Genomic DNA, 26,316 nt, shown 5'->3' with positions numbered 1-26,316 from the left:
ACCCATGAAAGAACATACAGAATTAGGCTTGCCTAGACAAACCCTTCTAAATGCCATGAAATCTTTTGGCCATAGAGACCAAACAGGGCCTTAGATTTTTTTGTTTTTTTAAGCAGCATTATCAAGTCAGTATATACTTTGGAAAACGGAGAATCTGATCCTTCACCTTATGACTTTAGTATAAATCAAGTGACCATAGCAGAATTATCCCCATGTACGACTGGACTTGTGCAGTGGGGAAATTGGTCCTCTGAAAAGCAGAATTCATTATTTTTACTTGAATGGCTGGGGAGGAGGGAAAGTATCTTACCATCTATTTAATCTGTTTTGTTTAATATTTGTCATAAATGCTAAAAGAGCATATTTTCTTTCCTGCTAATTGTTATTTTTCACTTTAACACAGACGCTTTGCAATTAGGCAAAAAAGGTATTTTTTAAAAATTAACTTCTCCCAAAGAAAATACAATTCCTTATCACGTGAAAAACATCTTCGTATAGTAGCTTTAGTGCTCTGGACATTGTCAGAATAAAATTACAGTCAAAACTATATATATGTTATCAACAACTGTAGATGATTCCATCTGGAAAGATCTGAAAAAATCTAATGCACTTTTATGTCATAGTCCTGTTTATTTCATTCTTACATTTTGGTCATCTTAAATAAAGAAAATACATGGGTCAAGTTCAAAGTTTAGTCATTGTGCCTCATTCTTTGAATTACAGTGTTTAGGTTATTAACAGACCAAGAGTCACAAAAGCATTTCAAGTATAACTAAGGAATTCAAAGGAACATTTATATAGGTTTAATATTTTGGAGAAAAAGCAAACAATCCAGTTAATTTCCATTATTTTAAAAAAATCTAACTTTGCACCACCTGAAAACTGACAGTCTTCTCAAGGCTTTAGAAATCTAGAAATATGGAACAATTTTCAGACCTCATATGAAAATGGCAGCTTGTTTCTAACTTCTTCCCTGACAAGAGACTGCTGGACCAAGTATTTGCTCCTTTTTATCTGTCTGAAGACTGCTTGTGTAGCTACAACGTGCCCTCCTTTTGGTAGCTAGACCCTTTACTAGGGAACCAAAGATGATTTTAGAAGTATTCTCAACATAGGGATTTAAACACTCACTTCGCTGCACTGTGTGCGTACTTTCCACATTTTCAAGATTGAGCATAGCAATGCTGCTGTGGATTGAGTTTGTGTTCAACCTACAAGAACGGCCTACTTTGCTAGGTGGTCTACATCTCACCTATACTACTATGTCACATAAAGCCTACCAATGCAAAGCGTAGCATGATTTATTATTATTTAACTTTATAATGTAACTGTGTGGGTGGGCGTGCAGTTTATAGAGCATTACCCTCTACCATAAAAAGTGGGTTCTAACAGGGAAAGAAAAAAATATAGTCAAATAGTTGTAAACACTTGTTTGAAAAGCATATATTTACCAACTATATATCTTAAAATCTATTGCTTTTTTTTCCTGTTTTTAATGTTCTGGAACATTAGAACTCTTTCTTTTTTCCCTTCAATCTCTTTTTGATGGAAAAGGAATGTTAAACTTTATTTTTCCAGTTCCTTCTAGGTTTATTTCTTCTTTTATCACCCCAAAGAGTTACAGGCTTCCTCTTGTTTCCTCTACCCATTTAACAGATGACTGCAATGGTGACTGGCACTTAACAGAAAAAAGAAAGGCAGAGTCTAGCAACCATGCACCTTCTCCTCGCTTCTCTCTAGCACCACATAATTGCTTCTGACACCCAAAATAAAACCAGCCATCAATAGCAGCTAGTCAGCTTAGTCTTCTTTCCTCTCTTCAAATAAAAATTGCATCCCCCAGGAACTCTGATGCAACAAGTGCCGCAGCTCCCCTATTTCCAGGAGGAAGCAGGACTTTTCCTTTCCTCCATTTCCTCCTAGCTGCTCATTTTTCACTTGAAAAGCGAGCTGGTGGCTCTGATTATCTGTGCTTCCCACGGCCCTCATCGCTATCTCCGTATTCCCCCTTTATGTGCATTTAAACTGTAGTTTTCCTCATTTCACTTCCCTACATTACATTCATCTTACCTGGGTTTTTTGTTAAATCAAGAGCTGTCCCACCTGGCCACTAATCCAGAAACCAAAAACCCTCATCAAGTTAATTAGAACACAGCCATATACTACAGCCCCAGTCACCACAACTCTCCCTCATGCTCAGCTGGACTAATTCAGTCAGGGTATGACCTTGCTATTTATTCTGTGGAAATGGCTTCCTCCTACTCTTACAATGGATGCCTTATAACAAGACAAATTCAAACCACCACGTAAGCTAGCCTGGAACATGCCATCCCTTCTCTCTGGGTTAGACCTGTGAATCCAGTGACTATGTACAAGGAACAGCTCTTGCTTTATTTTTCTTGCCCTCCTTTTCTCCTTCTATCATACATTGTATAATATACCAAAACAAACAGGCCTTCCTTTCTACTTTGGGCAATGTCCATGTGGTGGGAAACCCAGAGAGCAGGTCAGGACAAGAATTTAGTTACTAAGAGCGTCTATTGGCCCTGCAGCAAAACTCAAGACATAGGTTGGATCATCTTTTTCTCAAACGCAGCTCTTCATAAAACGACCCCTTGCCCAAGCTTGAATATAGAATTAGCCTCGTGGAAGCACAAATTAGAGATTAGTTTTTGAAACCTGTTCTTTTAACAGATGCTTGGCAAAATGCTTATTTCTAAGTCCTGGTTAGTGGCCAGTACTTGAGCTTTGGACTAATGCTTTAGTGTTAGAGCCATCTAGTGGGAGAACGGACATGGACAGAGAAGCCGAGACAGGTACCGCATCCGTATTTTTCCTCCTATTCAGCTTTCTGGTGTGACCTCCAGACACCAGGGCCAATGAAACAATGATCTGCCATGCCAGTATTGCAAGCAAAAGAAAACATGACTCTGAGGGGTACTTCGGAAAAAGAGAAACCATACAAGCAGTCCATGAAATACGTACAGCTGTTAAGGCTCTCAGTTACCAGGACAGCAGCCTGTGCCTGTACCAGTGGAAACCAAATAGCTAAGGTAGAGGAGACAGTTTCACAGAGGATAAAGCCAGGAAGCACAGATTCTGGCATGATTTTATGGATGCAAACCTCCTTGGGTACTGGCTGTTCCAGTTTGCTCATACTGATCCAGTGCACTCCATAGGGAAAATGAAGTAGTAGGGTGAAAGGCTTGCACAAGACTCTGGCATTTGGCTTAGGCCATTCCAATATACAGCTGTGGAATCAGCTCTTCTGGTTGGATTTTAGCTCGTAAATGATTTCTTGAACAGTCTTGGAAGATCATGCTAATATTTAGTCAGTGTTAACAGGCATGTGGTGCAAGAAAATGGATCCTAGGCCCTGGAGAGTTCTTAAGTCCATTATGTTTCTGGTGCCAGAATTTGACAATATGCCAAACACTCTCTGAAGGAGGCAGTCCTGCAGTTTCCAGTGTTTCAAGTCCCTTACAACACTAGAAAGATTTGGTATATAAACTAGGTACCAAGATAGCATACCCCCCCCCCCCCAAAGTAACATAAATACATTTTTAAAAATCCATACTTATGTCTGTCATTCATTTGAAAGGGAATTAATACTTTTCCTCTTCTTATCAGGCTGTTAAGAAAAAGCAATTAGCTTTGCCCACAGAGGCAAAAGAGAGAGGATAAATAAGAGTTAAGATAGGTGTTTCAGAGAAACACAACTGATTAATGATCTCTCTGATGCTAGAGTTCAGAGAATCAGTGCAAGGGCATACTTCAAATTATGTCTTTCTGTCTCTATCAGCAGGACTGCAGTGTGCTGTCTGAATGGTGTCCAAAGTATATCCAGTTGGCATACTTGCTCAAAGACAGAGAGACATATGGACTACCCCTTTGAAGAAAGATCAACTTAAGCCTGCAAACTAGATATAGAAAAAATGAACAACCTCCTAAATCGTGTTTTGACAATTAGCTAAGAATAGTGCTTCAATGTAAATTAAGGCTGCCTTCCCCCCTCCCATCATAGTCCTAGTCATCTACTTTTCTAGCACATCATAGCTTGAAATTTTCTTCAAATTCTCAGGTAAGCAGCATGAAGAGAGCAGCTGGTCAAATGCTGCTGTCAATTACGGGAAATTCACTGTTATACAACATAGGAGCTGCATTTGTAACCAAGTTTGCATGTTTTAATGTTAAGTATCTACATCTTAAAAGAAATGCCGCCAGTTTACAATACATAAGCTGTGGTTGACAACACCACATCCAAGACAACACATCACAGCTCTAGGTTAAGAGGAAGATAAGAACAGTGGGGTTCAAAACAAATGAAAACAAAAACCCCAAAACCCAGCAGTGAGCCTAGCTTTCATACACTTGAAGAGGCACTGAAATAAACCTATTGTCTATTATGAAATGAGGGAACCATCCTTTTCTGACTGCACAAGACTTAATGACATAGCTGCTAATGTTTTAGCTAAATTAAACCTGGTAATATAAGATGAAAGTCATGTAAACTTGTTTGACTCTGAGGGAGGTACTTGTACATTTATTTTCCATCAATGATTTAGTTGAAGTATCCCAGTCAAAAGACAGCTATCTACTTGATAGAAATAGAACCAGACTAAAAAGCAGGTACAAAACCAGAACACTTATTTACAGTTAATTAAAAAAAATAAAACGGTAGCGGGCAATGCTGACAAAGCATTTTTCCATATCCCCTTCTGCTCTGTTTTAAATCTACTGAGAAACAGAAAAGGATTTCTTACTTGACAACATAAAAGTCTATTTAACATACAGCACCATGATCTGCAGGGTGGTGTTTTGTTTTTTTTTTTTTTTTTTAAAGTCTGTTAATACTTTGCAAGCTACAGCATATAAAAATGGGACAAAGGCAGGACATCTCGCAGGGCAACCTTTTGATCCAACTTTGCATCAATATATCACTATATACAGAGACCAAGAATAACCAAAGAAAGTTATGGCTCAGTAGAAAACTAGACATAAAAGTATTTCAAAACAGGGATATGCAGTGGATATGTATCTCAGTTCAGTGATCTTAAAGGAAGCTTAGATTTTGGAAGAAACTGTTCCGTCATATCCTCTATTTTGTTCTTCTCCACTGTAGCTGCAGATTTGTTCTCTTTATCCTTTTTGTGACTCCTTTTGTGCTGGGATTTAAAGAAAATGCCCAATAAATTATCCATGTTAAGAGAATACAAAGAAGTTAAAGACTACTTGCTCATGTACAATGCAGTATATAGTGTTCTGAGAAAAAAAAGTTGGTAGAACTCCTGAAAAAGGTTCCTAATATTGCATCTAAAGAGATTTATTGTAGACATCTAGAAGTTCAGCAGCTACTTTAAGGGATCCATGACACGTAAATACAACACCCCCCAAGCCAAACCCACGTCTAATATACCAGGGGTTTACACTGATAGATTGGTAGAGCAAGAGGGTCAAAAGGAAGGAAGGAAGTAAAAAAATTAGTGAAGAATCAAGAATGCTAATATTTCTGCCTGGCCTCTAAGAAAATACTCCACATCTAATTTCAACTTTTCCATTAAAACACATGTGTTAATGTCTAGTAAATTATGACAACTTTTTTCATGCAGGACTACTTGCTGAGGAGTTTTCTACTGTCTGTCTAAGCTTGTCAGAAATTTGCATTATTTTACCTGCTGTTAACTGTTACCAGAATCTGCTGTTATTTTAGCTCAAGTTTAACAAAGCATATTCTACAGGATTCAAGGAAGTTGTGAGACTGCACTAAAGTATAGCAGGTGACTTTAGACTACAGAACTATTATGGAACAATAATTTTTCTTCACTCTTAAATACACAGCTGTTTGGAATATGTGGAAGTTACCTGGAAAAAGGGAATGCCACCATTTGTGTGGCAGCATATGTTTGCATCCACTAAGGATTTGTCACTGGAAAGGCTGTCACTGGATTCTTGCAACCCTTCCTCCTCTTCCAACAGGTCCTAAAACAGCAGTTTTCAGAAAAGTGTATTTAATGTCCGAATTTCCTAGGTGAATGTACTAAGCACGATCACATCTATAAAAGACACATCACTTCAATTTTTGAAAAACAGAAATGAAAGTCTCTAAATTGTTAATGTCCTCTCTTATTTTTCAAGATACTGTTTTTGTCAAAAAGCTCAGCACACGTAACTCCAAGTCCCCTGTAAAACACAAAGGCTGCAACAGCTCTGGGGTTCCAATCAACTCTCCACAATGGCATGAAAAAACCTCCTAAAGATGTGAAATCTTCATTGAAGAGCCCCATTTGCCATTCATACACATACCTGATCTGCATTATCCTCCACCTCCTTCGCCCCACTGCTTAGCATAGCATCAAGCTTTGACTGCTTTTGCCTTAATTGCTCCAGTAGAAGTTCCCGGGGTTCTGTTCTCACAAGCGTGACTGGATAGAAGTAGTCTCTTCTCTCTGGAGTTGTCCCTTCAATGAAGATTGTACACTAATGAAAGGCACTATTAAACACTTTCAGCAATTGCTTTAATTACAGATCCTCAATTTTACATTAACTCAATAACAGAAATTGTGCTTTGTTCAGTCAGCATTCTTTGCATGCACCTTAAAAAAAAGGTGTAAGGCTGCTAGTTATATTATGTCCCCCATTAACCTTCACTTATGAATTCTCCAACTCAAATTGCTTTCTGTAAGAGCATTCCTGTCACCGACCTACTTTAAATACCTGTTGGAATATCCACTTTAAGATCCTCTTGCAGGAAACCATTAACCTGAGACAATCCATGCTGTGCTTCCTCATTAAGTCCTAGCTTCTGCTCCAGAAGTATCTCCTGATCAACCTTTATCTGGTCGATAAGGCCATTTAGTACCTTCTCCTCAGAAGCCTTTTGTGTACCAATACAGTCAACAATTTCAGCTATTGCTTTATCACAGTTTTCTTCGGTTTTCTGAAAACAAAACAAAACAAACCCCCAACCAAAAACACCAAGTTAACAGGAAAGTTAAGGTTATGGCCTCTTTTCTAAGATGTGGTGCATGACTAGTGACATGACCTGAAATGAAACAACTGAGAGACCTCAAATTGAGAAGTTTCAGTGCCAGTTTGACACTCCTGTTTCGAGAACTGTGTTCAGAAAAGAGTCAGTTTCTTAGAAAGTATGATCATTTTAGAAAGCTACTCATAAGAATAAAGATGATGCCATCTGGTTCAGATCAGACTCCTCATGCTTCTATGCACAACCGTGCACAGAATTAGGATATTCAAGTGAAAATTCTACAAGCAGTAGAAGCTTTATGCATTTGTAGGAGAAAAGAAGGAAAACGTGTATTTTCAGCCATTCCCATTGGAATGAAACTCCTGAAGTGTTCAGTAGGTATAACAGGTACAGGGGTGTCTTGAGACTGCAAATGCTTTTAACACTTAAATTTTTCTTTCTGAAAGTTAGCAAAATGTTGTATTTGCCTATTTCATTACCTATTAGAACAATAGAACAAGAAGGATGGGAAGTGAAGTTTGCAATGGAAATTAAAAAAATTAAAGAAATTCTCCAATAAGAGGCCAGAACTAGTAGGTACCTAAAAGGAGTTATTTCTCCCATAATGTTAATCTATCTGACGAATAAAGTCATTTGCATCCTCCAGAATACAGTCTGTATTTGATCATCATGCAAATCTCCCAGAGACATTACTAGTAGATAAAGTTTTAGAATTAGAGATATATACTACCAAAAAGATGTAAAAAGCCCAAGTTACAAGTTAGCTGCACAGGATTAATCAAGACACCATTTTTTGAGGTTATTTGCACATTAAGTTCAAAGTCTTCCTCTTAATTCAGCTTTCGATTTCCTCTAATTGCATCTATTCAAGCTGAGTAACACAAGTCTGCTGTGATTAAAAAAACCCCACAAATTTGTTCTGTGAGAACTATTTTCCCCTTACAAATTCTACTGTAAATGTTTGTCGCAATGTTGTATTAGACTACAAACAACTATAGGTACCGTTTGCAAACACTGAAGTTGCTGCTTCTCATCATTGAAGGACAATAGCTGCTGATTGGTAAAGTCGACTATCTGAGCAGTTGTAAATTCACCCCATTTATCAGTATCCTGAGACACATTTTTGAGATTGCTGAGAAGTTGTTGACAGTGGTCAGTGGATTCTTCCAGCATCATCTTGTTTTCAGCATTTATAATCCTGAGTTCTTGAGAGAAATTATCCAGAGATGCAATAAATTTGCTATGATTGGAAGTTGTACTGCTGACTAGGTCTGTAGTTTTCCTGCAACAACATATTTGTAACAGTTCAGAGATCCGGAAAGGGGATTTTAACACATTCTACATTTAGAAATATTTGAGACCAGAACTAGTGCAGTTCTGTCAAACCAGTTAATTGTAATGTTGCTCTATTTAGCAACTTTACAAATTGCAGCACTCGGAGCAGTAGGTTTGTTAAATTCCCTAAAACTGCCCCCCGCCACAAACTAAAAAACAACAACTCTGGCAAGACCTTAGTTACTTCAGTCTGCAACTGCATGAAGCATGCTGCAATAGATACAACTATTATACTTCAAGCTAAGCCTTTATGGTATGAAGTTCTGAAGTCCAGCCATACTAAGGGCCATTCATCAGCATATTGCTCCCAAAACCATGGTCTCTTATCTGCAAATGCTCAAGAGACAAGTTTGAGGAAAAGTCCTGTAGAGCTACTTTTACTCTGGGGAAAGGTGAACTATGATCTACATTCTGTGGCAGAACTCAGCTCTAACATACAGGTCTTGACCAGAAGACTTTATAAGCATATAAATATGAAGAGCATCTAATTTTGCTGTCCTCTTCATACATATTTTTATCTTGCATCAGTATACACCAAAAGTAATCTGCTCCTTACAGGTGAACATTTTCTTGCACAGCATTGATGGCAGTCTTCAAGCTTCCATTTTTTGCAAGTACATTAGTTAAGTTCTTCTGAGTCTCCTTAGCAAACAGGTCAAGCTGGGTTTGCAGTGAGGACATTAATTCAGCTGTGCTCTGTTAAGAAAAATGTCATACACTGTTATTCTGCACTTCTTAACATTCTTAAAGGGTACTTGAATGCCTCTATTAAAAATGCAGCAAATAAAAAAGCTTTGTCATTCTAAAGCTGAAGGTACAATTTTTGTGTAGAGAAGATATAGACACTTTGCTTTTGGAGATACATGTAAAGGCACATATACTGGACCTGCTCAGACCAAAGGTAAATTTTGTTACCTTGCTACATAAGGATCTTAAAGCAGCACAACAAAGGCTGAAAAGAATTAGGGTCATCAAGTTACTGTCCTAACATTTCTTCTGAAGTCAGTACAACTGTTTACTGCCACAAAGAGTTTAAATCAAAGCAAGCAATCACACTTGATGTTTGGATTTCGTCTTACTCTAAGGATACCTTTGTATGTGCCAGCCTTGTCATTTCCACTTCTTCTTTTAAATTCTCGCAATCATTCTGAAGCTGAGCAAAAACACTGGCTGTTTCTTCCCGTAATTTTTTCAGAGTGAGAGAAAGATCTCCAAAGAAGGTATCAATTTCCTTTTTATGACCCTCCATCTTTGAAAAAAGTTTTATTTAAAGTTAGATATTTGTCTTCAGGTAAGAACTGGATACTTTTCCCTATCATAATTTATAAAGAAACAAACTCTAACGCAAGGAAATTGTCAAAGGCACTAATAAAGCATTGTGCATAAAAGGTAGAAAATACCACTTAGAGCAATCTGAAGTTACAGACTGGAACTTGGTATGGGCTTTTCCAAACACAAAATTTGGCATGTGAGGTAGACAAAATAGGAAGACACAGACAAGGTACTTGGTTAAGACAAGAGCAAGAAGAGCGAGCTGGTAAGCCATGGACTATTTGCTGTCTAAGTCTGAAAACCAATAAAAAGCCTCTAGACAAAGGGAGTTGATTTCACATGGATTGTAATTGACAGAAGGGGGAATTTTTTCAGTCAGAGCAACAGGTCACCAGGAACAAAGATTTGTTTTCGACAAAATGGAACAAAAGTAATGAAAGAGTGAGGCTGCAGTTCTACATAAACATTATGAGATCAACTAGAACTAAAAATGGAAGCCAAGGACTTTTTTATAAGTGCAGCATTGTCTGCACTTATGGTTATTGTTAACAAGATACAGCACCACATTCTCCAGGAATCAAAGTGACTATGGATAAATCTGGAGTGATAATACTGGTCTAAGTTGGTTATTTTAGATTTCTAAAATACAGGAGAGACTCTATTAAGAATATTATCAAATATTTGTTACATATAGCTCTAAGCATCCACATTTTACCACTGTTCTGTGGCACCACACTCAGAAGTGGAAAAGAAGTCTGAAAGAAAGAGCTAAAAGGTAGAACTCATGGAACAGAATAAAGGAGAAAAGGCCACACCAGAAGTGGAAACACTCTGACACACTGCAGAAAAACCACCAAAGGGTTATCTCTAAATTAAATAAAATAGAAGAGCACAAGGTAAGAGACAAGTTATGTGCATTACCTTGTCAGCCACAGCAGAATATTTCTTCATGTTGCTCTGAAACTGACAGTTTAGCCCCAAGACAAATTCTACCATTGGAGTCAAGCTATTTAATGCTTTTCCTAATCCAGATGTATGTTCCTCCTAGGAACAATGGTGTAAAAAAAAAAAAAAAAAAAAAGGAAAAGTAAAACAGGATATGACTGTTCCTCCACCTATATTTGTAAGAAGTTATCCATATACATAACCATGTACTCTGCTATAACAGTATTTGTTATATAGTACATTACAGCTTGTGGTGGTGACACGAGAGGGGAAGGGGGGAGGGACATAATCATGGCCAAGTGCTGAAGCAGGGACAGGTAGAGAGCATCAGAAAAAAACCTATACAATATTTACAGAACCCCTTTTGATCAAGAACAGTTTCAAATATTTAAGAGTATGTAAATTTACTAACAATTAATCTCAGCAGCTCAGCTTTACAATCAAGTGACAGATTCTCATGTTGTATTATTTTTGCAGACACGTGAGAAACTTCAGTAGACACCAATTCTTTAACAGAAGCAAAAGATGCTGATACAACTGATGCAAGAATATTAGCTGCTGAAGAACTGGTAGACAGGAGGTCACCTACAAAAGAAATCAAGAAGCATTACAATTTTTTTTTTAAAAGTTCCACTGTAAGGTAGGAACTCTTTTTATTGCTCATCACCTTATTGCCTCTTACAGCACCAGAAGGCAGTTGATCATTCCAGATACATTATTACAGTTGCACCAGTAATAATGTATATTGCTTAAAATAAAGCCCTTTCCACTTACTAAAACAGATCTGTTTTAGGAACTGGTCTTTGGTACTACTGTTGCAAAAATTCAGGATGACATACTGATACAGTTATTACACTTACCTATAAAATTTGTGTAAGATGTCAACATCTGTTGCTGCTTCAAACAGTTTTCACTAACTGAATCTTGTATTTTGTTGAACAAAACATTCATTTGTCCTGCAAATGTATTTTGGACGATAGCATTGTGTTGATCAACAGCCTTCTTACGGTCCAGTTTCGCATGGAGACCAGATACATCTTTTGTAGTTTCTTCAACTGTACTAAGTAGCTACAATTTTAAGTTATTTTAGTCAGTCTTTAAACAAGAAGTCAAGCATACATTGTATAAGAAAAAGCAACTGTAGTTCTGCGTTAAAGAAGTTATCTCCCTAGAAAGGACAGGTATTTCCCTTTACATCATCAAATTACGACTTCTTAATCCTGGTGTTACGTCATTTATAGTCTCAGAACACAGGAAAAAGTTACCTACTAGAGACCATTTGTTCTGACTTTGAAATTAAAGCATTAATAAACGATGTCCTCAGTATTTAAGGAATTAAGATATAATTTATCACAGAACAGTAGCCGAAAAAAATTCCTGACCACTTCAACTTTTTCTGAAAGATTTGACAGTAAATATATTCTTTAATAGTTCTCAAGCAAGAGGTTTCCAGCACTAGTTCTGCAACAAATAATTTAGAATTCGAACCTACCGTGGATTCTTGGTTTTGTAATCAGCGTAAATAATTTCTGTACCCATTTCTCTCACACAAACACAACACACACGCAAAAAACCTAGGCATCCCCTCCCAACCTTACAGGAATCCAAGTAGAAAGAAATTTTCATGTTGACGCAAGATACAAGTTTCATCACTTTGCAGTTTAAATAGCAGGATACTCACTCTCCCCCCACATCAAGTCTGTTTCGATAATTATGACCAATCTACAAACACATCAAAACCATACCCTAAAATATAGAAGTGACAGGGCAACAGTTTCCATTATTCACTCAGTGAGTGTAAATTACTGCACACATCTCTGCAAAGCTTTTTGCTATTTTTCTGCCCCAATTATATACAACTTTACTCTTTTGTAGGGCCAGCCATAAGTTTCTAGTAAAGAAAACTACTTAATTCTGCAAAACAACTCATGACAATAGGTACTGCAAAGCACTATAACTCTCGTGACAAACTGGCCTGAAGGAAAGGTAGCTCCAGACCAACAGCCTGTTTAGCAGTCAACTGTCAATATTACAACAGAGAAAGTCCTGCAATCTTAAGTAGCTTTTCATCACAATATAATATATAGAGAGCACTAACCCTAGTTTTCCATCTTAAATTCAGGTTTTGTCACACTCACATCATGGTTTAGCAACAATGATTTCCTTGAACAGCCCATGAAACTCCTAAACGTGGGAAGCTACTGTTACAGTTAGGTACAAGAACTGTGACTACCTTACTAGCTGTGCCATGAAGTTTTTGTTCAGTGTTTTCCAAAACGGAAACCACATATTCTTCTTCAGCCAGATGAACCTTGGTTTCTTGCAGATCTTTTTGTGTTTCTTCCAGTTCTTTCTCCTTGATTTGCAGATCCGTTTTACACTGTTCAAGTTCATTTTTACTAACTGTGAATAGTTCAGTGATCTAAAGTGGAACACAAACATCAATAGGGCAACACTGCTTTTTATAAGTTTAACAGTCACATCTCTCAAATTATGCCACAATACCAGAAGGCAAGTTGTCATCTACCAACGTAGTTTCAGCTGTAAGGCTCAGAGGTCTTAAAGCTAGACTATAGATTTGTATATTCTCTATATTCACTGAAAATAGCACAAACCAACACCATCTTCACTGTAATAATCCCTTGCTTCCCCACTCAAACCACAAGACCAAGCAATTGTTACAGCACAAGAAAAAAAACAATCCCACTAAACAAACCTAAGCAGATAGAATGAAGAAGAGAGTCAGTAAAACTGACTACACAGAGTAGTTACATATTCCAGCAAATTAATATCTGCATTTCTTTTAAAGAGGAAGCTCCCATTTTCTGTGTCATTTGTTAATGGGAGCTCATCACCTTCTCCTCTCTCCCCTCATTCTTTGCTCCTAAGCAGATATGTCAACTGAGACGATACCATTTTACAAGCAGATTTTTGCTGAAAACCCAGCAAAGCAAATTAAAGGTAAAGTGGTAGATATTAAAACAGCTTTAAAAAAATAAATATTGCAACCTGCAACTTCATAGATGATATTTCAACTTCCTTTAACTTCAAGGATTAGGAAGCTTCCACTCTTGACTAATTAGGGAACTTCAAGAACAAAAACTCTTTAGACTGTTCTTTGCTCAAACTTTTTTCTTCCTTCCCCAAAGATTTCTTTCATTTTTTTGGCAGATTTAAGCCACGGCTGAGAAACATTGCTTACTCTTTTCACTTCTTCCTCCATGACGCTGATTTTGTCAATATACTCTGCAATTTGTTCTTCCTGAACCGTCAGCTTTCCATTAAGGGCTCTCAAGCAAGAATTAAAACAAACAAGCAGATTAGTCAAGTAAGAGCTGATTTCAAGATTATTGACTGTTTTTTATACGACATATTTTGTAATTTTGAAAAATAAGTATTGCTAGCTTCCATATGAAAAGCAGGTCATTTTCACTTAATGCAGAAAGGATTTAAGACACTTTTTCATTGTAAACTTTCTGCATACATTAGCCCTCTTACAAAGTGGAGTAAACTACATCAAGTTTGCTCTCCTATATGAGCTTCCACTGAAAGAAGGGCTGCATGGTGTAAATCTGCATCCTGACTATGCTTACGGTAAGTTCCACATATAACTAAGATCCCCAGTGCAAACCTACTCTTTAGGCTTCTATCCGTGTAATAATTAATTTCTAAAGAACAAGTTGACCCATCAGTTAAATTCTCCTGACTATCTTCAATTTTTTGGTGTGAAAATAGATCTGAAAGCATTTCTGTATAAGGATAGGTACTGGTATCTGAGATTTGTTGTTAGTAATGTTATAGAAATTTTGAAGACATACTCATAATTTTCAAGGGAAATATAGACTCCATTTTTTTCTCGTGCAGCAGCAAGGTCTCGCTTCAGACGCTCAATCTCTTCAGTATATTCCTGCATAAAGAAACAATCGCATGTAAACCTGAAAATTTCTACTTTGCTTTCAAGATTTTAGCTTAACAGATACTTCACAAAAATAGTGCTCTGTGGAAGTTTTGCATAAGCACAGGAGCAAAGCAATTAATTTCTGTTCCAAATAAGTTCAATATAGCACCATTCAAATTCATACCACTGGATATATGTAGAGCATTGTAACCTCCCATTTGAATCGTACTTGTTGCATATAACAGCTTACAATGGGAATCGCAGCTTCTTTAGTAGCAGTCAGCTACTTTATATTGGCTCTTCATTCATACTTATGATAAGTTCACTTTAATTCAGGCACTTTGTAGGGAACGAGGCTGCTAATACAGCAAGTCCATAAAAAAAAAAATCCAGTGTCATTTAGTGGCTCACCACTAATTTGTAAACATGTAATCCCTACACAGTCATGGCTAGTAGCCATAGCCCTCTCTATCCAGCTTTAGTCTTAGCAACAGTTTCAGTATCTGCAAAGTGACCAATGCTGTACCACTAGAGCAGCTTAGTTTGAAAGCATCAGTTCAGCGATTAAAGTCACCTCAGAAAAGCACTGCTCCTAGTTATAGCTTCTCCACAACTTCATAATTCCTGCATAGCAAAAACTATGTTACCAGAATCAAACCTAACCTGTAACTTAACTTGTAAAGCTGTATGTCTGGCCTACCTTAATAAGAGCTTTTTTTGTTAGCTTCTGATTAACTTCAGGCTTGTTCATTATGTTCTTTGCTCTGTGGGCATATTCCAGCGTGCTCAATGTTTCCTGTGACAAATAGATGTAACACTAGGTCAAGCTGAGGAGTTAACTCATAATTTTGTATCATTAGCAAAATATAATATCTATTTTAGGAATAGATTTTCAGACTTAAATTCACCTCAAGATTTATAGACGCGGGAGAAACTGTGGCAATTATTGATGTTTTGGTTCGTCCTCCAAGAGAGTCTTGCAGGATTCTTGTGAGTTTAGATTCCCTGTATGGAATATGTGGGGCTCTTTCTACTAGAGCAGTAATAACTCTTCCTAATGTCAGGAGAGACTGGTTGATATTTCCAGCTTCACGAGCTCTTTTGTCAACTGCCCCAGATCGACCAATGTTTTCACTTCCTGCAAGATCCACCTGAAAGACAAGAGGAAAGACATGCTGCTGTCTCAAATCACCCTGAAGAATGCTTGCCCCATAGTGTTGCAGAACACACCACACATGAACTAGCTTATGAGTTGTTCAGGAGACATTGAGGTGATAAATGGGACTGACATTTCTCAGAATGACAGATACAGTTCATACCACTTTATGAAAAACAATTATTTATTAGGGAAAAAACTTCACCTTAGATTCTGAAGAGAATGAGGTCAGATTATTCTAGTTCATTACTTTAAGAATGTCATCAATGACATCTAGTGCAAATCCTTACCAAGTTCAGCTTCCCAATCTTAACAAGTTCTTCTCCATCTATTGTCGTTTCTTTCATATGGATGGTAATTGAAAACACAGAGTGGGACCGGCTGTAAAAGAATTCAGTTTCAGATGGACATCCTATTATCTGCTTACTACATGATACTGCTGCAAGTTAGGTATCTGTTCTCTTTTTAGGAAATACATTTGGCCCATTAATTGGGACTTACACATTTTCAATACACAAAGTTATTCTACCAAGTATATCTTTATGTATATACTTAGGAATACAGTACTTAAAAACAGTGATGAAACAACTGGATGATATTTGCCTTATTCAAGCCTGGTAAATTTTATCTTATTTCAAGCAAAACCAAAAGAAACACTTCAGTTTTGTTTACATTTGTGCATTCTCCACTCACAGATATGTCAAGAAAACTGGCTTGTAGATTTTTTTTTTTTTTTTTTTAGTCATAGAATAGAATCATAGAATTGTTTAGGTTGGAAAAGACCTTTACGATCATCCAGTACAGTTTTACAGAATGTGAGATTAAGAAATTCAGTTTTCTTTATTCAGGCTAAGAAAATCAGCAAGTAGCTGAATCCAATATTAAAAATTTAGAAGTTCAATTCAGTTTTCATTCAAAACGGTAGTACAGTTTAAGATTATTTTAGCTTGAGCTTATTCCTTTAAGTTTTTACAATAGGAAGCTGACATATATAGAAAACCACAGACGTCAAATTACACCAGTTTGACCTTGCATAAAACAGTTCAGGCAGAATGAATTCTCTAAATCCCCTGTAATTTCAGATTAAATTAGTTCTCTGTTCTAAACTGCGATAGCCAATATACCCATTCCCTTGCACCAGTAGACAGATGAGCTCTGTATATCTTTAATTTAAAATATGACACGGGCAGGGTGTTCCTTGCTTATTGCAACACTGGATCACTGCTTGTTCAGTGACATAGATATCACATCTGCAGTTCAAGAATGAGAAATCAGTACTAAACAATGATATTTGTGACCAAGGTGTGTCTACCAGATTCTGACTACGAGCTACAATCATATGAAGTAGCCTGCATTGCCATACAATAAACCCCCTCAACCTTATCCCCAACTTCCACAATCCGGTTTGCAAGTTTTCAGGAGCTGGGGTTTGAAAAGAGGGTCTTGTGTTGACCTGTAAAAAGCAGATCTTAGAAGTATTTTGAAATTCCAACTTCAGTAACAAATCCTAATATACCATTTTCTACTGCTGGTGAGGAGAGGAAAGGATACTTAAGACTCTTACACCAAGTAGTAAACAGGATTGGCAAAAAAACCCAAGCACCCATAACAGCTCGAAGGAAGAAGGATTGGCAAAAAACCCAAGCACCCATTACAGCTAGAAGGAAGACGACCCACCTCTCTAATACAGGTATATCAGCTAAACATCTTCCAAACTTGAAAGGACTACAGCCTTCTTTTTGAAGATGTACCATATCTACTGCAGAGAATATTTATCTCATGCCAGTACAGACAATGTATTTCAGTAATTTATCTGTCAAACTTGCATCTTTTGTTTCCATAGGCATAGAAAGCTTTCAAGAAGTTAACTTCTTAACTTTGAGTTATATGAGTCATATATGAGTCATGAGTTGGCAGGACTCATTGAGAGGGCTTTAAACTAGGTTTGAAGGGGGAAGGGGATATAAACAGGCTCGCTAGTGAGGAGCCCAGGGGTAGCATGGCAACATTGGGGGCGAAATCGATAGCCCATCTCAAGTGCATGTACACCAATGCACGTAGCATGGGCAACAAACAGGAGCAGCTGGAAGCCCTTGTGCAGCAGGATAGCTATGACAGTTGCCATCACAGAAACATGGTGGGACAACTCTCAACTGGAGTGCTGCACTGGATGGCTATAAGCTCTTCAGAAGTGATAGGCAGGGAAGGAGAGGTGGTGGGGTGGCTCTATGTTAGGGAGTGTTTTGACTGTATAGAGCTCAACAGTGGTGATGATAAGGTCGAGTGCTTATGGGTAAGGATGAGGGGAAAGGCCAACAAGGTGGATATCCTGTTGGGAGTCTGCTATAGACCACCCAACCAGGATGTAGAGATAGATGAAACGTTCTACAGGCGGCTGGCAGAAGCGTCACAATCACCAGCCCTCGTTCTTGTTGGGGACTTCAACTTGCCAGACATCTGCTGGAAATACAACACAGCAGAGAGGCAACAGTCTCCGAAGTTCCTAGAGTGTGTGGAGGATAACTTTCTGACGCAGCTGGTAAGCAAGCCTACGAGCCTACCAGGGGAGGTGCCTCACTTGACCTGCTGTTTACAGACAAGGGCTTGTGGAAAATGTCATGGTCGGAGGCCGTCTTGGGCTTAGCGACCATGATATGATAAGAGTTCTCGATTCTTGGCGATGTAAAGAGGAGGGGCAGCAAAACTGTTACCATGGACTTCCGGAGGGCAGACTTTGGCCTGTTGAGGACGCTGGTTGGGAAAGTCCCTTGGGAGGCAGTCCTGAAAGGCAAAGGGGTCCAGGAAGGCGGGGCCTTCTTCAAGAAGGAAGCCTTAAGGGCGCAGGAGTGGGCTGTCCCCGTGTGCCTTAAGACCAGCCATAAGACCAACCGGCGGGGAAGACTACTGGCCTGGCTGAACAGGGAGCTTTTGTGGGGACTCAGGGGAAAAAAGGAGAGTCTACTGCCATTGGAAGAAGGGGCAGGCAACTCAGGAAGAGTACAGGGATCTTGTTAGGTCATGCAGGGAGGAAATTAGAAGAGCAAAAGCCCAGCAAGAACTCAATCTGGCCACTGTTGTAGAAGATAATAAAAAAAAAATATGTTTTTATAAGTACATCAACAATAAAAGGAGAGCCAAGGAGAATCTCCATCCTTTGCTGGATGTGGCAGGGAACATTGTCACGGAGGAGAAGGAAAAGGCTGAGGTACTTAACACCTTCTTTGTCTCTGTGTTTAATAGCCAGACCAGTCATCCCCAGGGTACTCAGGCCCCTGAACTAGAAGACAGGAATGGGGAGCAGAATGGAGCCCTCATAGTCCAGGAGGAAGCAGTTAATGACCTGCTATGCCACCTGGACGCTCACAAGTCTATGGGGCCAGATGGGATCCACCCGAGAGTATTGAGGGAGCTGGCAGAGGAGCTTTCCAAGCCACTTTCCATCATCTGTCAGCAGTCCTGGTTAACAGGGGAGATCCCTGATGACTGGAGGCTTGCCAATGTAACGCCCATCTACAAGAAGGGCTGGAAGGAGGACCCGGGGAACTACAGGCCTGTCAGCCTGACCTTGGTGCCAGGAAAGATTATGGAGAGGTTCATACTGAGTGAACTCAACAGGCAAGTGCAGGTCAGCCAGGGGATCAGGCCCAGCCAGCACGGGTTCATGAAAGGCAGGCCCTGCTTGACCAACCTGATCTCCTTTTATGACCTGGTAACCCACCTGGTGGATGAAGGAAAGGCTGTGGATGTCATTTACCTGGACTTTAGCAAAGCCTTTGACACAGTCTCCCATAGCATTCTCCTTGGGAAGCTGGCAGCTCATGGCTTGGATGGGCATACTCTTCGCTGGGTAAAAAACTGGTTGGGTAGCCAAGCCCAGAGAGTAGTGGTGAATGGAGTTAAGTCCAGTTGGCAGCCGGTCACACGTGGTGTTCCCCAGGGCCCAGTACTGGGGCCAGCTTTGTTTAATATCTTTATCCGTGATCTAGATGAGGGGATTGAGTGTAGCCTCAATAAGCTTGCAGATGACACCAAGTTGGGTGGGAGTGTCGATCTCCTGGAGGGTAGGATGGCCCTGAAGAGGGACCTGGACAGGCTGGACCGATGGGCCAAGGCCAAGTGTACGAGGTGCAACAAGGCCAAGTGCCGGGTCCTGCACTTGGGTCACAACAACCCCATGCAACGCTACAGGCTTGGGGAAGAGTGGCTGGAAAGCTGCCTGGTCGAAAAGGACCTGGGGGTGCTGGTTGACAGCCGGCTGAACATGAGCCAGCAGTGTGCCCAGGTGGCCAAGAAGGCCAACAGCATCCTGGCTTGTATGAGGAATAGGGTGTCCAGCAGGAGCAGGGAGGTGATTGTCCCCCTGTACTCAGCGCTGGTGAGGCCGCACCTGGAATACTGCGTCCAGTTTTGGACCCCTCAATACAAGAAAGACATTTGAGGTGCTGGAGCGTGTTCAGAGAAGGGCAACAAAGCTGGTGAAGGGTCTGGAGCACAGGCCTTATGAGGAGTGGCTGAGGGAACTGGGGGTTGTTTAGCCTGGAGAAGAGGAGGCTGAGGGGAGACCTTATCACTCTCTACAACTACCTGAAGGGAGGTTGTAGTGAGGTCGGTGTTGGGCTCTTCTCCCAAGTAGTTAGTGATAAGACAAGAGGAAATGGGCTCAAGCTGTGCCAGGGGAGGTTTAAATTGGATATTAGGAAAAATTTCTTCACAGAAAGGGTAGTCAAGCATTGGAACAGGCTGCCCAGAGAGGTGGTGGAGTCACCATCCCTGGAAGCGTTCAAAAAATGGGTAGACGTGGCACGTTGGGACATGGTTTAGCCTAGTCTACCCTTAATTGGTTTAGTGTGGACTTGGTAATGTTAGGTTAATGGTTGGACTGGATGATCTTAAAGGTCTTTTCTAACCTAAATGATTCTATGATTCTATAATTAAATTTCAATATTCTAGATGCCAGATTAAGAACATTCTGCTACTTATATCTCAGCTAGAGTTAGGTGGAATGCCAGGGCTACTGTTCCAACTAGACCCTGCATATTAACAAGGGATATATTCATAACAAAGCATGCAAAGTCTAAACAAGAGGGGAAGCTTATGTGAAAAATCATGCAGAAACAGCTTGACTATTTTTAAGATGAGAAGCATTCAGATTTTATAATGCCCCTTATTAGAATCACCCCACAGGATGTGATAAGGAAGTTTTAATTACAGCTTTCTAACCCACATTTGGTGATCTGAACTGCAATACACAATCTCACGATCATGCCAGGTTTGCACTAGCTGCAACATCTTTCACTTCTTCAGTAAGATCCTGTTTAATAAAACAAGAACAAAACAAAATTTCTGAAATGGGGAAGATTTGTACCTGGAATATGCATTCATATAAGTAGCTGCAGTCGTTCTTTTTGCTGCACCCCTTTCCAGGATTTGGTAGACTTCATTTTTGTTGTGTACAGTTATTTCTTCCAAGCCTTTAATAATTACACCCCTCTGTCAGAAAATAATGCATGCTTATTATACATCTCTCAACCATCCTGAAAGCCTTAAGACAACAAATTTTGGAAAACAGCACTAACCTTGTTTCGAGGGTCATCAAACATCTGCAGTCTTTCTCCAACATCAGGAGTAGGATTCAGAAGATCAAAAAGCTCCTCATTATAGATTTCCAAAAGAGAGACTTTCACTGAAAATTCGGTACCATTCTCTGTGAGTTTTTCAAATATTTGATGCAATGTACGGGGTATTATACCTGCTAATGGATCCTATAAATTAAAGTGAGATATTTCATACATAAATGTACTGAAAGAGATTTGGGGGTGGAATTTCAGCTAAATAGTCTGATTTGATAGAAGCAAGAATACCTTGGACAAAGATAATCTTCTACATAAGACAGCCAAGACTTGTATGCACATATTAAAGACGTAAAGTTTTGATTTTCATATAAATGAATGAGACCATTTGTTAACTTACAAACATTTAAGAAAAGTCAGCTTCGGAATTTGAAAGGCATCAACTGCAGGTTTTCTGTAGCCTCCTGCAATTGCTGACTTTGAACTATAGTACAGACAAGAGAAATCTCAGGAGTGAAAATATACCTCTTCCCAAGTATATTCCTCATTGGGTGACCGCTCCCCTTCCATGGTGAAGGTCTTACCAGTACCAGTTTGGCCATAACTGTGAGAAAAAATTAAAATGTAAACAAGAAACTAAAATTAAAATAAGACTTCCTAATAATAATTATTGGCTTACTTACGCAAACACTGTACAGTTGTAGCCCATAATAACTTCATCCAAAATGGGACACACAACACTCCGGTATACATCAATCTGCTTTGCCTGAGCTCCAAAAACCTGTTGAGGCAAAGACAACACATTCCCTTTATCCATACAGTAATGTATGGCATTGCACAGTAATCAGACCATATTAGAAGTGTACTAGCTTGTTTCTAGAAGTCCCCAACTTGACAAGCAGTTACCATATCAAACGTGTAAGTCTTTCTTGACGTCTTATCTGTCACTCCTCCAGTGCGGACACTAACTTCCTTTCTTGCTTGATCACAGTCTACAACAGCATAGGAGTTTGCTTTACGTTCTGAGGCATTAAAAGGCCTAAAAAGACAGGAGTTAAGAATGGATTGATACAATTGCTAACAAGAACATAAACTGACAAAGCAGTAATATCACTAAGTTTAAGGATCCAGAATAGTATAATCGGGTAAAAGGAACATAAAGCTTTTAACTTAATTTGTTTAACAACTGTTTAACAAATAACTGCCACAATTCAGCAGTTTCCAGACCTTGTTTCTCCTTCCACCCACTGTGGGACAACTTAAGTACCTATAGCTTTTAATTTGTTTACATATTTTTTTTTAACAAGTCCATAAACACTTTTAAGATAATTTAGATGCGCACACAGATAACTTGCATCAGAAAATATTGTTCGATTGCAGGGGGGTGGGAGATTAAATACCAGATAGTTGTATAAATAAAAGCCTTAAAAAAAAAAAGGAAAAACTTATACATGAAAGCTAAGGCAATAGTGAATAAAACTAATTAACTTTAAAAAATTTCTTTTTTGCATTTACACAAGCAATGAAGCCTACATCTCGCACTGATGACACAACACACTGAAGCATCAGAAATACTAGTAGACCCTACTAATAGCAGAACAGTAGACAGCAATACCAGAACCTTTATAATGCTGATGCATTTGAACAGAATTTGTGAATTGTGAATAGAATTTAATAAGGCAGACAAAACATCAGATTTTGGGGGAAAAAGTCCACATACCTTTTTACTCTGACTGAGTTTTAAGTAAAGTTTAATAGAGGTGTAAAATAAAAGTTTAGAAACTTGATGGTAAGCATTTTGTTTCATCACTAAGTTAATTTAAACCTAGTGCACACCATTTTCCTTGAAGGGGCTTTTGCAACAATTTCTCCCAAAAAGCATGGAAATGATCATGGGCTGAAAACTAAAAGCATGAAATGCAATTTTATTGCTCATTTAGTAGTGCTACTGCACTGAATGTCTATGTTACCTGTATAGTTGACCTGAACGGTCAACTTGAAAATAGAACTTCTACAACCTTAGTAATCTTTAAAATATTTTGACAGTAGAGGCACTTCAGATGCCAACTCTTTAAATTACAGTGCTTTAAAAAAAAACAAACCAAAACAAACCCCACAAGCACATTGCATCTTGAGTTTCCTGACTCTAGTGGCTAACATTTCTTCTTCAACACAGCACTGAGGCTGAAGTGTTAGATTCTAAACAGACCACTAGACACTTTGGTGCAAGACTGGTGACAACAGATGATCTTGTTCTGAGGCAAGTTACAGCTTCGGTTTTGTGACTTTTAAAATAGTAGGAGGCTGAACAATGAATATATTCTGCTCTGTAATGATATGACAGTGAACCAGTCAAATGCAGGAGCCTTACAGTATGATAGCCCACAACTGTGAGACTAGAGGAACAATTCAGCTAGGCTGGAGCATACATGCAGACCATCGCACGTCCTACTAGACAAGCAGCAACCTGGTATGCCATGGTGACATTTGATCACAGGTTTAACCCCATAGGTATGAAGCATATTAACAATGCCAATGCATGCATTTGGAGTTTCCAAATTAATTTTTTACCAAAGCATAGTGAATGTGTTGCTTGAAAAGGTTTTTGATAAGCTCAGACACATCAGGTTTTGGAAGCAAATTAATACAATTGCATCTATCTACCTATCTGTAAGATAACTAGAAGTTGACTGATGCAGAAGAAAAAGGAAAGGTGGAAGGACCATTTACTAGCTCAAATACAGTGAAGCTCTATTAAAAAAGCTGTACAAGAGGCAAGAGCAAGGGTGAGCTAGAAAGTTTTTAGGGGTTAGAGACAAAATCTTGACATATGACAGTCTATGAGTTGCAACAAAAGCAAAATGGACAATCCTGGTGCTACTGTCATATTGAGCATTATATTTGATTAAAATATACACTGATACTTAGTGAGGCTATTCAAGAACAATTGAGACTAATCAGATGAAAAAGAAAATGATTGCTCTTGACAGCATTTCAAACTCAATTGCTTCAATAAAATTAGTCTTTTGCAATAGCCTTGATTTACATCAACACTTTCACCAATCCCACAACATTTGCTTCAGCAGCTTTTTAGTTGTGTTGCAAAAATAAGAGAAAAACGCTTTTAATTTCCATTTTCATTGTGCATCTGTAAAAGCACTTCTGAGCATGAGGATATAATGATTGCAAAAGGCATTAATAACAATAATATGTAAGCTAACAATTGCAGTTCTGGCTCAAAAAAACCCCCAACTTCCAAAGGTATTTTGAACACTGTTCTTAACCCTTAGCAGTAGTAGAGTTTTAAGAAGCAACACTTTAAGAGCATTTAATATCCAGCGTCAGTGAGCAAGTCTTTAAAGTCACCTCAAAATTACAAAGAGAACCTAATTTTATGGTACATGAAATTTCTCATGTCATACCAAAAAATAAATTCAGCTCATCAACTAAGGTAGCTGGTCATTATTACTTAAAAAGTTGACCCCCATAGCTTTTAGTCTGAATTCGGAGAGTCTGCATCACTGAAGTTATATGAAAGATACGAAAGTGGGTGTAGTAAAAATTTTATTAGCTGTTAAATCGTAGCGGCTTCCCACAGAAGCTGACAGAAGATAAAAAAAATCAGGGGGGCTTTTTGTGTCTTGAATATCAGTCATACTAACTCTCATCTAGCTCTTCTTAACCTTCCTACACAGCTTCATAGCGGGCGCACACTGAATCAAGTTAGGAAATTGCAACTTTTTGCCTTTTTAAGCTGTAAAAGATTATTCATACCAGCGTTCGTTTTGCGGAAGCGCCGATTACCTGCTGGCTACAGGGATCCGCCACCACAGCGCGTACGACTAATGCCTCGGACGTTCAGGCGTTTTTAAAGCGCGGTAAGGAGCGCCGTTTGGAAGTAACGGCGGGCTCTTTAGTAAGGATACACTCGGAGGGACATCCCTTTCCCCGGGGCCGCGGAGCGGCACCTCGGCACAGCCGCGGGCCGCACGGCGCCCCGTCGGCCCCCTGCCACACGACGGCGGCCTGGGCACGCCGGGCTCCCCGAGGGAGAGAGCAGCAAACGGTTCGGACCGAAGTCCCTGAGGGACTTATGAGGAGGGTCCTCACCGGCTCCCCGCGGGCCGCTGCTGCGGGCCGACCTCCAACGCTCGCCCGGGGGCGGGGGGGGAGGTGGGGGGTGGAGGCCGCCGCGCCTACCTGCACCGCACGACCACCTGGATGTTCTTGCCCTTCTCCTCCTTCTTGGCGCCACCGCCGCTCTGGAAGCTGAGGGAAGCCATGGCGGGCCTCGGCGCGAAACGCTGACCGCCTTGCTCGGGCCGCCTCGGCCAACCGCCCGCCGCCGCGCTCCGGCCGGGGGGGCGCGCGCTCCGCCGCCGACTTTGAACCACGCACCTCCCCCCGGCCCGGCCAATCAGCGGGAGCCCGCGGGGCACCATGGGAACGGTTTTCAAATTCTGGGGGTGACGCACGGGCACGGCGGAAGCGGCGGCACCGCCCCGTCCTGCCGGCAGCGCACTGCATGCTGGGGGCTGTAGTCGCTATCACGTGACCGAGTGACGGCGGGTCGGGCGGCGACGCACTCGCTGCCGCCCCCGGCAGCCCAGCCCAGCCCAGCCGGCAGCCGCGGCGCGGGCGTCACAGCAGAGGAGGCAGCACGGTGAAGCGAATTAGACCGGCCGGGCCGCGGGATGGCGGGGGAAGGCGGATCCCGCGGTCCAGGACGAGGAGGGAGGGGGCGCACTTGCGTCACGGCCCCTGCCCTGGTTCCCCACACCGCTGTGACATTTTACCCGCCGTCAAACTCGAACCCGCTGTGCAGCTGTTTTGCCACCGTTACCGCGCGCGCCCACGAGGGGGCAGCAGGGATACGCACGGCTGCCTCCGCAGCTGCCGCTGCACGCCCGCCTACCGGAGGGCAGGCAAACGCCTCACCTCAGTCATCGCTCTCCAAGAGTCACATCATCCGTGTGATCTTTCATCACAGGTCAAGCCCTCTGGCCATCCTTTCTTCTACCCCCACTGGCTCTCCCGTTAGTCCACGTTTTCTTTAAATGCCCCGTTCAAAGCTAGACAAGAACACCTAGCCAGTGCCGGGTGGAGTGGAAGCCTTTGCCTGTTTAAAAAAAAATAGCATCACATCTCCGTAGAC

General features: G+C 40.3%; 1 protein-coding gene across 4 annotated transcripts; it reads right to left on the bottom strand.

Moving 5' to 3' along the window:
* Positions 1 to 633: 633 nt before the first annotated feature.
* Positions 634 to 26,266, bottom strand: KIF11 (kinesin family member 11). Of its 4 annotated transcripts, none has more exons than XM_075717341.1 (22): positions 26,126 to 26,266; positions 22,068 to 22,200; positions 21,845 to 21,942; positions 21,687 to 21,765; positions 21,168 to 21,353; positions 20,957 to 21,081; positions 15,882 to 15,972; positions 15,344 to 15,586; positions 15,136 to 15,231; positions 14,356 to 14,444; positions 13,740 to 13,827; positions 12,771 to 12,959; positions 11,398 to 11,605; positions 10,950 to 11,122; positions 10,514 to 10,636; positions 9,411 to 9,569; positions 8,877 to 9,016; positions 7,988 to 8,267; positions 6,715 to 6,937; positions 6,304 to 6,458; positions 5,863 to 5,979; positions 634 to 5,165 (listed from the first exon to the last, which is right to left on the bottom strand). In XM_075717341.1, exons 1-22 carry the CDS (start codon positions 26,128 to 26,130, stop codon positions 5,040 to 5,042), a joined length of 3,126 nt encoding a protein of 1,041 aa, XP_075573456.1. In that variant the 5' UTR covers positions 26,131 to 26,266; the 3' UTR covers positions 634 to 5,039. The 4 variants fall into 4 exon arrangements, with proteins under 4 accessions (XP_075573456.1, XP_075573458.1, XP_075573459.1 ...); XM_075717343.1 differs by lacking the exon at positions 26,126 to 26,266 and adding an exon at positions 25,362 to 25,459; XM_075717342.1 differs by lacking the exons at positions 634 to 5,165; positions 5,863 to 5,979; positions 26,126 to 26,266 and adding an exon at positions 25,362 to 25,444 and having other exon boundaries at positions 6,432 to 6,458; positions 6,706 to 6,937.
* Between the last annotated feature and the right edge of the window lie 50 nt (positions 26,267 to 26,316).

This window comes from Pelecanus crispus, chromosome 10, assembly GCF_030463565.1.
Source record: "Pelecanus crispus isolate bPelCri1 chromosome 10, bPelCri1.pri, whole genome shotgun sequence".
Taxonomy (NCBI): domain Eukaryota; kingdom Metazoa; phylum Chordata; class Aves; order Pelecaniformes; family Pelecanidae; genus Pelecanus; species Pelecanus crispus.
The sequence above is the reverse complement of the archived record's forward strand: the minus strand, read 5'-3'. Positions and strand labels throughout refer to the sequence as shown.